This window comes from Aptenodytes patagonicus, chromosome 3 (genome assembly GCF_965638725.1).
Source record: "Aptenodytes patagonicus chromosome 3, bAptPat1.pri.cur, whole genome shotgun sequence".
Lineage (NCBI taxonomy): Eukaryota > Metazoa > Chordata > Aves > Sphenisciformes > Spheniscidae > Aptenodytes > Aptenodytes patagonicus.
In genome coordinates this window covers 105083001-105096990 of record NC_134951.1, presented here as the reverse complement: position 1 = coordinate 105096990, position 13990 = coordinate 105083001, and the positions used below count along the sequence as shown (strand labels likewise).

At 38.8% G+C, this 13990-nt stretch overlaps 1 protein-coding gene across 3 annotated transcripts in view; it reads right to left on the bottom strand.

Annotated features, from left to right (window-relative positions):
* The window catches only part of HHAT (hedgehog acyltransferase), a 188659-nt gene that overhangs the window by 160154 nt on the left and 14515 nt on the right, over nucleotides 1–13990 (bottom strand). For all 3 annotated transcript variants that reach the window (XM_076334499.1, XM_076334497.1, XM_076334498.1), the window contains exon 8: nucleotides 5107–5257. In XM_076334499.1, the coding sequence (XP_076190614.1) occupies nucleotides 5107–5257 (151 nt within the window). The remainder of the gene's footprint in view (nucleotides 1–5106; nucleotides 5258–13990) is intronic.

The following is a 13990-nucleotide window of genomic DNA, read 5'->3' as shown; positions in this document are numbered from 1 at the left end:
TTGACAGAAACACCATTTCTGATCTTATTTAAATTTCCTTAATATCTTATAACAAAGCCTTTCAGCAGCTTACTCATCTTGATATATTTAATAAGTTAACTCCCAAAATCATTTACTCCAGTAGAAAAATCAGAAGCCCAAACAAGGGAAGTACATGATAAACTGGGCTGGGATCATGAGAAGCGCCGGTGAAAACGGACTTAAATATTACTTTCCCCCCCTACACACAGGTCAGAAAATATCCACTTTCCTTGTTTAAAAAAATCTATTCCAGTCCTCACCACAAACTAAGAATAGGCAATTAGATGTAAATACTATCAAGTGTTTAAGCCAGAAATAAGAGATGGTAAGTTTTTGCTTGCTATTCATCATTCCAAAATTACTGCATGTGGTCACAGTGATCTCTTGTGCTCGCACTCACACATAACATCAGTATCAGGCTTGTCTTTTCCCAGAAAAGAGTCTGAAAGGAAGGGAAAATACCCTGTATGGTCCTTTCTGATAGACATACACAAGGAACTGTTTCCAGAGGGGGGAAGGCTTCAAGAACAGCAGTGAAGGTAGACAAAAAGTATCAGGATGAGGAAGAAACAGATGCAGATGAGATTATATTTTCATTTGTAGATCCATTTTCTATGGCATGGTTATAGCTGAGAATGCAATTAGCCTACAGCAAAATTCTAATCTATAATTTTGAGCAATTCAGTGAGACCTTGCATATAGACCACTTTTCTCATATAAGGCAAGCAATGCTTTTGCAATAATGAGGCAGGTAAACCAGACTGAACTGCAGACAATTTCTTTCAGATCATAACCCAGACGCCATTTTTGGATGTCACCAAAACATCTGTGGGATAAACTTAACATGTGTTCATATAAAAGTGTGTATGTGTCTGTATATGCAAAATACAGCCCTCCTAGTCCACTCATGCAAGAAAATGGGGGGTTTGACTTATGTCAGACTCCTGTATTTAACACCCCGATTCTTGACCAAACAAGGTGGAATCTAGAACTTACAGCATAGTAGTTGAAAGTGGCCAGATCTTTCTCCATCATTGCATTATTTTGTTTTTATCTGGCAGCATTTCTTCAACTCCATTTTCTTTATTCTGGATGAAATTCTGTTTCCTGTGAAATCTACCTTTCAAATACTACTTCTTACTGCCTTCCTGAAAAACCTCTACCCTTGCTGAGGCTAACCTATATTAAACATGCATAAAGTTTTAGCACAATTTGTCCCCAACACACTTGTCTCCAAATTATTTTGGGATAAGATACTTCGGAATATGCAAATTTCAAGGTGGAAAGGCAGAGAAGAAGAGGAGTTGTGCTTCTGCACATTTCATACCAGTCTATGACCAGAGATAACTGGTTTCTTATGCCATGCTGTTCCCATGGCATGTCAAAACACATCTGATCAATGTGTCCAACATCTTTGCAGAAAAGCACTCGCCACACTCAGTAACATAGTATGGAAACATAAAAATGGAAGCATGATTATTTTTCCATGAGCAGCATCTGTGCTAAATGTTGTCTTCATTTATGAACTGACAAGTTTCTTTGTGGAATACATTGCCAAAGTCATTTACTGATATGTCAAAATTGATACAGGATTTAGTTACGTGCTATCTACTGTTTCTGTAGTTTCCACACCCTTACTCCTCCACTAGGATATTTTTCCATATTGAACTAATTTGCAAGTTTCAGCAGTACCACAACTTTTCCTAGTTGCACTACACAATTTCCCCCCCTCCCCCCCAGCCTGAGAAGTTGTATGGCAGACATCAGCCTTGACCAATTCTTTAAAAGCACTTACAAGTTTCCAACAACATTGGTTGCTCTCACACGATTCATTACCTTGCTTTTAACCTTGGTAACAAAAATCAAGTTTTAATTCCTCATGACATTAAAAACTCTGAGTTGGTGTGTCACTGAACTGCTGCCCTATCTGGAAATCAGGAGCTCAGAAACTCCTTTTCACAGCTATAATCAAGCTTTCAAATAGTAATAAATTTATCATGCATTCATTAGCTATGCAGCTGCATATTTAGCAAGATAATTATATCCTGGTAAAATGAAGCCACAGTAACACACATTCAACACCTGTATTTGTCTTGAGACAGTAAACAAGACTGCTGATTTTTTGACTCGAGATTATCTTGATTAAATAAAATGCAAATTAGGCAGAATCTACTATAAAGTTGATAATTCCTTTTTAATTAAAGCCTTTTCTTTTTAAGTTTGAATGGACACAATTTGGTTTATTGTTTAGTACCATCAATAGGGAGGCAGAGTACCTGATTTGTTTTTCTAATACCTGCTTTGCTTTTTAGCTCTAGAGAAATTTTAGACACACTGTGGTATCTTTCTTACCTTCCTGATTGAAAGCTCTTCCACCTGCTGTATCACATAGTGAATTGTGTCAGCATGTACTGATTATAAGTGACACTGATCTGGATGTATCAGATCAAAAGCTTTGTTGTTATGCTCAAAGGAAACCAGGTGGTGGTGGAAGACTCCTTAGTAAGGAATGCAAATATATGCTACATTGAGACATTCATGTTGTCTTTCTCTTCAGGCTACCTTCTCTCCTTCAAAATCTGCACTGCTAATAGCTTTGAGACATAAAAATAGCAATACTGCGTCTTCCAAAAGCCTAGCTAGCATAATACCCTGTTTCTGACAGTACCCTAAAGCAGACACCAGCAAGAAGGGTAAGAGCAAGCCAAGCATACATAAGCACTTTTTTCCAAGCAGCCTCCCTGATGCCAACCAGCAGGTAACAGTGGTGCACTCCATGTCATCTGGCTCATTTCACCCCACTCCATTTCCCAATCTGGCCCTAGGAGCCTTTAATAAGCTTTACCAGGCTACCACTTTATGAAAACAGAGTCTGGTACAAATCTCCTCACTCTGTGGGGAGTGCTCTGCTTAAAACTAGGCACTGTGTTATTAACATTTAAATTTGACCCACTCTGATAAAGTTGTTAGGAACATTCACTTAAAAGTCCACATATTCACAAACTACAAAAAAGTATTTAGCACTTTACGTAAACACAGTGTCACCGTTCATAAGGCTTCACAACACAAGCTATTTACTTTCACCATTTTTTGCTAGCTTTTATGCTAAACCCATTATTTCCACACTTCCTGTCCTGTTCAATCATACAGTTTAGAAACAAAGGCTATTCCCACTTCTAACACTGATGTTCCTATATAAGATACCAAAACACATAAAAAGACTGCAAAGCCTCTGGGTAGTAGTGATTGAAGAGTTTAACTGAAAAGGCATAAGGGCATCATAATTCAGGGATTCAGAGGGCAAGCTATGTGAGATTTCTTAGATAATTGAGAATGACCCATAATTCACTAGCAGCCATAGGAAATTCTACTATCCACACAGCTTTGAGGGCAAGAAATCAAGTCAGCTGTACATGAGCTGATTTTTTCAACCTTCAAAGCAAACAAACATATCCCATCTATGAGATAATTTTATTATTTCTGGCAATAAATGTTTGATACATATATGAATGAAATACTTGGGCAAGCGGTAAATATCAGCAGTTGATATTTTTTGCTTCTGTAAAAAAAATTAAACTTTCTGCTTAGATACTAGTTTCAATTTTCTTATAAGTGTTATGAATATTTTTTAAAGAATACCCAATGTTTTTACTGTGATACACCACACATCTTCGCAGGTTCAGAGTACCTTTTCATGGTCTGTTACAACTACCTGACATAGCAGTGTCATTAGTATTTGTGCTGAAGTTCAGTTTCATTTGGCAGCTCCAGAGGAACACAGATTCCCTGGAATAATAACTGGGAGAGGAGGGAAAAAAACCGCTGCTGTTTGCAACTCTGCTTGCAAGGGCCAGCAGGCCAAGAGATGCCGCTCTCAGGAGAGTGCCTGGTAGAAAACACAGATTTCTATATTAACTCTGTAGGTCGTAAGTTCAGTTCGAACTCTGAAAGAGAATTTAAACCAAGGCATTTGCCAATAGCTCAAATAATTTTAACAGTTCATCCGTTTTCTGCACTCTATTTCTGCTGCATTTCTTTGAATACTACATGTCTACAGTTGCCGACTATTATAAACTATAAAGCCTTCTTGTTACAACCAGCTTCAAGCCGAAAACAAAATTAGAATCTCATCCAATAAAGCTCTGATAATAGCAGACCCACTGTTTTAATGACTAAAATGAAAAAGCTTTCTTCATATCACAAAGCAGTCAGACCAAACAGAGTAAGCACCATTGTGCTAGGCTCTGCACTAACACAACAGAAGACAAGCCTCTGCACTAAAAAGCTGACAAGTCTAAATCATTTTAGGTCATGTTTCTAGAAGTCTGGGGCACGGCGTCCCACAGACTGGAGGAACTAGAGATCCTGCAGAGGGAAACAAGGGAGGGGAGAAGTCAAGTGAATCCACCGTTACACACAGGCTGAACAGCAAGCAGAATGTACCTGGGAGACAGTTTTCAGGGAAAATACTTCAGTGAACACTGATTTAAAGCAACCATAAGATTCAAAACTGGTACTTTTTTGTGAAATATTGTGCTGAAACTCTTTAAAAGCAAAGGGGATCCAGAAATTATAAACATTATAAACAATTACCATTTTTCATAGTATTTTTAATGTGTTGAAGACTTTCTCTACTGCATGACTCTACATACTAAAGTTATAACTACAGCTTTCCTCACAGGTGATTAACCAAGCATTTCCTTTCCTTCTCTGGAAGAATATCTAGCTGAAATGTGGGGTTTAGACCAAGACTGAAAAATGAACCATTTAATAGATATCTGGAAAAAATAATTAGTATGTTAGTGAAGCTAAGTAGGCTTAGTCTAATTCTAATAATTAAGAGGATGAAAATGCTGAAAGGGATGCTTTGTGTGGAAAAAAAAGTAACCCTCTGCAGTGTGAAAAAAGTAACCATCAAATTGAAGTTCATTTAGCAAGTGCTAAAGATGAATCACGGGGGTGAGAGAAAAAGCACAAGGACATAAAAGCAAACATGCATGTGACCATGAACATACACATGCATGTTCTTATACACTGGCTACCATGTATCAGTAATAAACTGTCTGAAAAGCAGTAACGACTAACCTCCACATTTTAGTGAAACTGTGCATCAGGCTCACACAGCAAGGCAGAGCTGGAGGTTTGAGTCCATCCATTTGAAGGAGGAGGGCAGGAACACCATACAGAACAAGGTATTTCACATAAAAAAACAGTACTTGAGCTAAAGCCAGGCCACCTAAAAGAAAAAGCAAAAATAAAAAATTCATAGCTTAAACAAGTCCTGAAATACTTTTAAAACCTGTTAATACTGATTACTTCCAAACAGCCATTATTCAAAGAACTAAAGCAGGCATCATCGGTTGATGGGATATACAATACCTACTTTTGCAACAGCTATAGGACACAAGCACATGCAATTATGACTTTAGGCACACACATAGACCAAATAGTACCACCGTTCCAATACAAAGGCGTAAGTAAGCATCTGTAGTTCCACTTTCAAAAAAATATTTGGACTGTGGGTATTGACTGCTGTGAAAAACAAATACTGACTTATGCTGAGCTAGAAATCAGAACATACTTATATAAGCAATGAACATTTACCACAGGGACAATAAATTTTATCTTTGCAAAAAAACCCAAACAACCACTCTTCACTTGTTCATCCAGAACAGGTATAAACAATGGTTATCTTTGCAGCTTATCCTGACAGCTCCACAAACATCCCATGTACTGTCAAATTATTTGTGTCCCCCAAAACACCCACTACAAGATCCCTCCTGCTGCAGCCAAGGCATAGAAGACTGGAACTCCACTTAGCATAATGCTTAAGGCATATTTCAGGTTTTAAAACCACAGGACAAAGGTCTCCTTAAGGTGCTTTAGCTGCCTGATTTCCAAAGGAGAAATTTTGGCAGTGTTTGCTCACACCTTAACCCTGGGGTATGGCACAAAATGCAGCATCTTGCACAAGTGTGAGATGAAAATCATACTGGCTATTCTCAGAGTTATCACTCATGTGAGTAACAATCTTAGAATGCATTATAAATAAAGCAAGACGATTCATATTAATATTCTGAATGTTGAATAAAATAGCATTTGACCAATAATCATAAGAAAAACTTCAGTAAAAAGCAGAGGCCACCACCTTTATAGAAACTGGTGAGAGTTCACCCCTAAAAGTTCCACTGACTTTGGTGAACTTTTCCATCTGACTGACAGCTGACATAAGTAAAATCTAATCCCAAACGAGGGAAAGCAAAATTATTATAATTTGGAAGAGTAAAAAAAAATTATAAAATGCAATTGTTACATCTCCTTCCTTTCCAGTGTTTTACTTTCCCTCATTGATATTAACTAACTTGTGGTTTGACTGGAGTACTTTAGATATTAAATATAATTTTAAAACCTTCCAGAAGACTTTCCTTGGAGACAAAGTTTTCAATCTGACCCCAGCAGCAGAAGTCCATGAACATCTAAATAATCTGCTTTTTTTTTTTTTTGGCAAAGCATCTCTTTTGCATTCTGCTAACAAGTATACTATGGATGACAACCAAAAGTTAAACATTAAAAGTTCATCTAATATATAACAACCTAGGGTGAAATTCTGGCACTAATAATGTAAATTGCAAAACTCCTGCTGGCCTACATATGACCAGCATTTTGCTGCTACAATCCAACATTTTTAGTTTTAATACCATGATCCAAGTGCATGATATAAGAAACAGTTGTGCCATACAAGATAAAAACTGATGTTAGAACAAAATACCTAGACATGAAGCTTATGGTATTTTCCTTCAGGGAAGCAGTCATCTAATATTCAATAACATTCTTCCCCAGAGGAAAACAAACAATCAGAAGAACAATTTGGATACTAGCCAATTAGCTACACATTAGATTACTGCTAAATCATCTATACAGCCAACTTTCTGCTTTAATTCCCATCTCATTCAGTTTCTCATTTCTTTTCTGACAAATTTCATTGGAGAGCTGAATGCTGACACCCACTCAAACCGATTATGAAGATCACAGCTGTCTGTGCACTGGGAAAATTCAAAATCCTTTGGCTGTGCACAATGGAAAGAGATTTAGAGACATAGACTACCACTCTCTCGAGACCCGAAAACCAATACATTTGATTTTAAATACAATAATGAAAGATTTCGAGTTCTCAGATACAAAGTTATAATACGCAAGTTTCAGAGGAAAAAAAAAAGGCATTTTCACCATCTCTAATAACATACATCTAAGTTGTCATTACTGTTAACTAGCAGACAGCTCAATAGCACTGGTATCTTAAATAAATGTAGACATCACATCACCAATCATTACCTGGCACGCACTAGCTAATCTGCATGTGGCAATTCTAAGACTCACAATAGCAGCAAGGTGAAGGTCCCTGTCAAAATATGTAGATTAAGTTCTCATTGGTCTTCAATTCATCCCAGCTGTAAGAGATCTGGCCACACATGGAAAACTGAGGGCAAGATTCACAGCCACGCAACAGCTGGGCAGCATTAGCAATAGGCACAGGCTTTAAATTTTCTTGCATACCCAAGACATTCCAGCTGCTTTGCGCAAAGCAGCCAGAAGTACACTGCTTCACCTAATTTAAAAACATGAAATAAAAAAGAAATTTAAGATCAATGCTAAATTTCTCAAAGTCATTAACAATATCACGTAATTTGTTCTCTAGTGTTCGATTTAAAGCTTAAAAAGAACTCGCACACAAGCATTATCTTAAATTGGAAACAAGCTATATCAACTGTATATTAAAAACACACCTAAGGGAAAAAAGTATTGCAAAAATGCTTTCTTTTCCCCAGAATAAATTAATTCAAAGGATTCACAGTCAAGGTTAAATTTTTTTAAAACTGAAATGCCTTAAGGGATAAAAAAAAAATCAAGTTAGAAGTACCCATACACTCTTAAACCCATGTAGTTCAACAGTCAAGCTGTTTGAAGTCCCAGATTGAATTAACTGACTTTTATAGAAATTGATATTTTCAATTTATCATCTTACAATCCTTAAAACATTCTAAGTTTTCCTATGCTTTAAAAATGCATTTATAGACTTTCAAACATTTACCTTCCTCAAATTTACTGCATTTTATAAGTTTCATAGAGCCTTGTTTCAAGGATAATTAGAATTTAAAATATTCACAGAATTTTTTTTTTTTTTTAATTTTCATATTCTCAAAACTCTGCCTGATATTTTTTGACAGAAGTTATCAAACAGAACACTTTCATAATTAAGCGGCAAGAGATTTGGATCCAGGTATGAGAAACCACACTTGGCTTTTTTCTGTCCATAAACCATCACCAAAACTCATGGTCAAGAATTGTAACTTAGCACGCAATTTTGTTACGAGCGCAACAGCACAAATTTACCCTTTTTGCAGCTACATTGACCCTATGGCATTAATGATTGTAGATGCTTGTTTCTGTCAAGTACCAGGGCAGGTGCAACTAGAAAACATGTATCAGATAAATATGCAATCATATTTCAAAAAGGTTGCTGACACATGGTACAAATCTAATAGGAAACAGACATTTAAAACAGCTCAGAATTTAGGGCCATATAATCCAGTTCAAAACATCAGGCTTTAGGGGCTCATTTACCCTTCCTCTTATTTTTCACATGCTTCTTCCACAGAAAAAAAAATTAAAAATTACACAAGGATTCCCTCAAATTAAAATCTCCATGAAAGAATATGGCTCTGCACTGGAGCAGATAGGCTACAGATGTATCTCAGCAATAATGCCAACAGTCATAAGATGCATCAGGAGTTTCCAGCTCCATTCATCAATCAATAAGAGCACGATTATTGACAAGCTTTACACACTGGGCTACAGCATTTTCTTTGCAGCAGGACACTCCTCCCTGACAAGAGCCCCAAGACTGGATCTACTATGACCTTCTTAGTTTGGTATTGATCACAGCAGGAGGCTACACCTCATGCTGGGGGAAGCTTTCACATGAACATATATGACTACCACAGCACCAAGTCAACTCTGCACAAGCTGCCAGGTAAGCAGAGTTCTGCAGCCACTGCCAGCAATCCCACGTACATCACGCTGTGCTGTCCTGGCCCCTAGTCAGGGCTAACCGTCCACTCATGCCTGCTACATTGACCTGAATTAATGCAAAAGTGACAACTCAATTCTGTTATTCCTGTCTCTAGCCATTGAAAGAGAGCATTGTGTGAGAAACATGAAGCACCCCAATTTCATTACTTGGAACAGAAAACAATGCAACTAATAATTAGGCACATACTGCTCAGCAGTGTTTTTCACTGCTGCTTGGCACTGCTTTGAAAGAGGTGCGCCGGCTCACAAAATCAAAAGGAATGATGAAAGAAAAATACTACAGGGACTCGTGCAGCCCGGCTTCATATCCCAGCGTTCCAGTAGCACAGGAGAAGCAAGAAAATTCCTAAAACATATGGAGCGGTGGCAGGAAAGTACATACCACAATGTTTGCCCTGGAGGCTAAGTGCTTCTTTTTAGACAAAGTTGAATAGACAAAGATCCAAAGGGAAGTTACTTAAACAAGACTAATCAGAGCTGCCAAGGGACTGTTGGTCAAGGCATAGGCAGCTCTTCCAGGTTTAAGAAAACCAGGAGTTTTTTTTCAAGGATACACATGCCTTAAAGCCACCTATCTTGAATACTCCCAAAATATCTACAGCAGACATTATGTTCATTAGTAAATACCTGCAGGAAAGAACTCTCACAGTTATCACATTGTACTGATTTTGGCTGGGACAGAGTTAATTTTCTTCACAGCAGCTAGTATGGGGCTATGGTTTGGATTTGTGCTGAAAACAGTGTTGATTGATAACACAGGGATGTTTTTGTTACTGCTGAGCAATGCTGACACAGAGTCAAGGCCTTTTCTGCTCCTCACCCCACCCCACCAGCGAGTAGGCTGGGGGGGCACAAGAAGTTGGGAGGGGACACAGCCGGGACAGCTGACCCCAACTGACCAAAGGGATATTCCACACCATATGACATCATGCTCAGCATATAAAGCTGGGGGAAGAAGGAAGGGGGGGACGTTTGGAGTGATGGCATTTGTCTTCCCAAGTAACCGTTACGCATGATGGAGCCCTGCTTTCCTGGAGGTGGCTGAACACCTGCCTGCCCATGGGAAGTAGTGAATGAATTCCTTGTTTTGCTTTGCTTGCGTGCGCGGCTTTTGCTTTACCTATTAAACTGTCTTGTCTCAACCCAGGAGTTTTCTCACTTTTACCCTTCCAATTCTCTCCCCATCCCACCGGGGAAGTGAGCGAGCCGCTGTGTGGTGCTCAGTTGCCAGCTGGTGTTAAGCCACCACACACACGTGAAAAACAGTAATCATAAAAGGAGGTTAATTGCCAATACTATCTGGAAGTTTAGCCTGCAGGAAGACTTATAAAAAAAATTACCTTCACACACACACTTCTTCGTATAGAGCAGTGAACTACCCAATGTTTTAGAGAATAAAATCTTACTAAGCTTTCTGATTCATGTTTGTATTTCCAGTTTTCAAAACAGACAGCAAGATGCCAAATATTTTATCAGATTCTCTTTATCATTATCTTGTAGGATGGAAAAAGAATCTCAGATTACTCTGTTAGTATGTCATTACCATTTAGACAGATGCACAGACACCCTAATTTCAATAGCAAAACACTGTGTGCTTCTTAAAATGAACTCAGAAATCCATTTCCTATCTATGGGTTTATTAGAAAAAGAACTGCAGTACATCAGAACTAGCACCCTACATCCAACTTACACAGACTACTCCGTAGGTCTCACTTTCAAAGAGGAACTTACATAACATTTCTTCTTTCAACAAATCAAAACACGAAATCACCAATTACAGATTAAACCAGGTGGCTCCACCTTTGAACAGATCACATTCTGGATTGACTTACATGCTGCTCATATGAAAATACATACCCTTTTGGAGTACTAGAGCCTAGTTAATAATTAAAACAATGATAGCTAATTGACACTAACTTGTGCATGCTTCACTAGAACAAGCAAATGACACATGGTTAAGGCCAATACATTAAATCCACAGAACACTCACGACGTCATACATGCATACATCTCAGAGGTACGTCTCTACACCAGACACACACCTCTGACAAAGCACACATACACAGATTCCTAGTCAAATATATTTTCACAATTACAATATCTATTAGTATCCTGGATTAATCCAGTGCAACAATTGTATTAGACAATACATTTTTATGCAGAATTCTGGCTTTCATCATTCACTATACCTTGTGAGACTGACATGAAGCTCTGTTCAGATGAGCAGAGATGAGTAAATGGTGCTGAATCACCAGGCTAAATGCGAAGCCTCATAAGGATAACATAGGCAGCGCTTTTTTTAATCTCTGCATTTTCAGAATCAGTCTTAACACACAAATGAATCAACATCCGTTCCAGTTTCTGTATAACGTACCCCACCAGGTGAATTTTGCTATTGATATTCTGTTGTCATAGTGAAGAAAAAAAATAAATCACTTATTTGAATTTAAGATCTTTCAACTAGTGCTGTTGAACTCCCTGTTACTACCTAAGTCAGTGAATTTGTCATTCAGCTACAGAAGCCTGAAGAAGATACGTTGGAAAGGATCACCAATCTACCTGCCCTTTATTTTTTATTTCTTTTTCCAGGCTTCATTACATACCATGTCTAAACATTACTCACTAGAGCAGATGAACCTCTGATCTGGCCCGGTGTGGCTATTCTTCTGGTATGCTGCAGTTCACCAGGATCCTGGATTACTGGAATCCATAGTGGCTTTTATCATCTGTGCCTGCAAATCTTCATTTTACAGTGTAAAATTAAAGGCAGCAAATTAATCCCAATTAACTTTAAAAACTGAGAAGAATGAATTATCAGGGTTTCCATTACCATGGAATACGGGTCTTCCTGCTGTGTCATTAATTCTGAAAGCGCCCAATTCTTTCAGACAATCTGACCAATGTTACCAGAACGAGATGCAGCACTGACAAAAACATGCTATAAACACTGCATTTGGTGCTCGGAGCTAAATAAGCACAAATGCCTTGATATTGTTCAATATGCCAATAGCTAACTATTCATAGACATGAATATTTGTGAATATAGACACAGTGATTTGTGAATTCTAGAAAATGCTCTCATTCTCCAAACAATGCCTTCCTGGGATCAATAAATAACAGTACTGTGCTGCCCAGCTGACATCTTTAAATTAATTCTGTGTTCAGACATTAACATCCCTCCCACAAACTGAAGGGCCATACATATATGGCAAACAGGTACACACAGTTAAAAAACCAAACGCTATGGATACAGTCCCATCGTATTCTTTATTCTATTCCTGATGTGGGACCTAATATTTTGCCACTGGAAAACCATATTGCTTGCTATCACCTGGCTTTTCATACAACTCCTACCACAGATCATCAGCATTGCTGAGAAGGATTTGAAGCCAAGGTTTGCTGCGAGGACAAGGGTGTCGCAATAAGCAGTTCTGAGAAATGAGCCATTCAGAGGAGAGCAGCAAAGCCCAGCCCATGAGCAACCCTTAACAACTGCACTCTCTGCTGCTCATCATGCCTGGTGGGTCTTAAAGAGCAGTAACATTTTCTGCTGGGAGAGTGGGGTGCCACTGGAGCCCATCACATTGAAGGAATACACAGGCCAGTACAAGAGTCACTGAAGAAACAAGTGCAAGATTTCACATGGATTTTGTGTTCTCTATCTCATACTATCCAGAAGGTACAGCCAAATGCCTTCCCCAACATCCAGACAGAGAGCAAGATTCCCACTGCCCTATACAGGGAAGAATAAAGTCTCTGTGGGGACTGGAGCTATGGGCAATGACTGGAAATCTTTTATACCTAAAGTTACCCAAAAGACTTAATATTTGGGTATCTAAAAGCACCTCTACCCAAAGCTAGCTCTCACCACCTCCTCTTCCTCCATACCAGAGGCTGACATTTCCTCTTGGAGGTTATCCTTGCTACCAAACACAGGCCACTGAGGAAACAGAATACAACTGTGTGTGACAGTGTGCTCCGCCACCCAACCTCATCTTTGTCTCCTGTAACCCTCCTCAAGCGATAACTACCAGGGGCAGTCATTAATGGATGCCGATAGTGATAGCTGCGTCCTTTCAAAGTGGATTTGGGAGCCAGGTAACAACACAATAACTAAGGGCTATTGTGAGAAATATGCCCACCTAACCACAGTTATCAGTATGCAAATATGACTGAGTCAATCATCTTACCCCTCTAAATAGTGAGCAGCCCAAGAGCCCTCCTGCACAGCAGCGGGCTGCACAGTGGGATCTCCCCTTGAGTAGGGACGCCTCTCAAGGTTACTCCTCGAGGTTGAGAGATTCCTTGCCACAACAGATCCTCGGTAAGCGACTAATAGCACGCTAAACTTTAAAATCTTAGCTAAGTGATATAGGGGATTAATTACACATATATAATCCTTCAGACATAAACCGTTGACCAAGTCTGGGACTAGGTTTGGATCCAGCCGCACCTAGACTCCTCTCTGAGAAGGAGTCTAGAAAGCAAGGGGGTTCTTTCTGAACCTCATGGCTCAACAGGAGGGTCTTCCTGACAGTTCTGTCTGATCCTGTCCTCTATGCAGTAAATAATCAAGTGTACCTTGCGATCGAATATTGTTAAATCACTGTCACATTTACAATTGAACTCTAACTTCCTGTTTTATATCAATAAAGTGTGTTGTTGCTTCTCTCTTATGAGTGAAGTGCAGTCTCACTCACTTCCATCCGCAACACTGTGTACTCAGCATGAAATTACACTTTTTTCAGACCCATATGATAGAGCTTTTTGTTAATGCACATGGCATTTGGTCTCCAGTACCACAGCTTGCTGCAATATAAGCATGCAAGTTTAAAGAAGTATGTGCCAAATGCTAAAGGAAACAATTTAAATGTGGGGA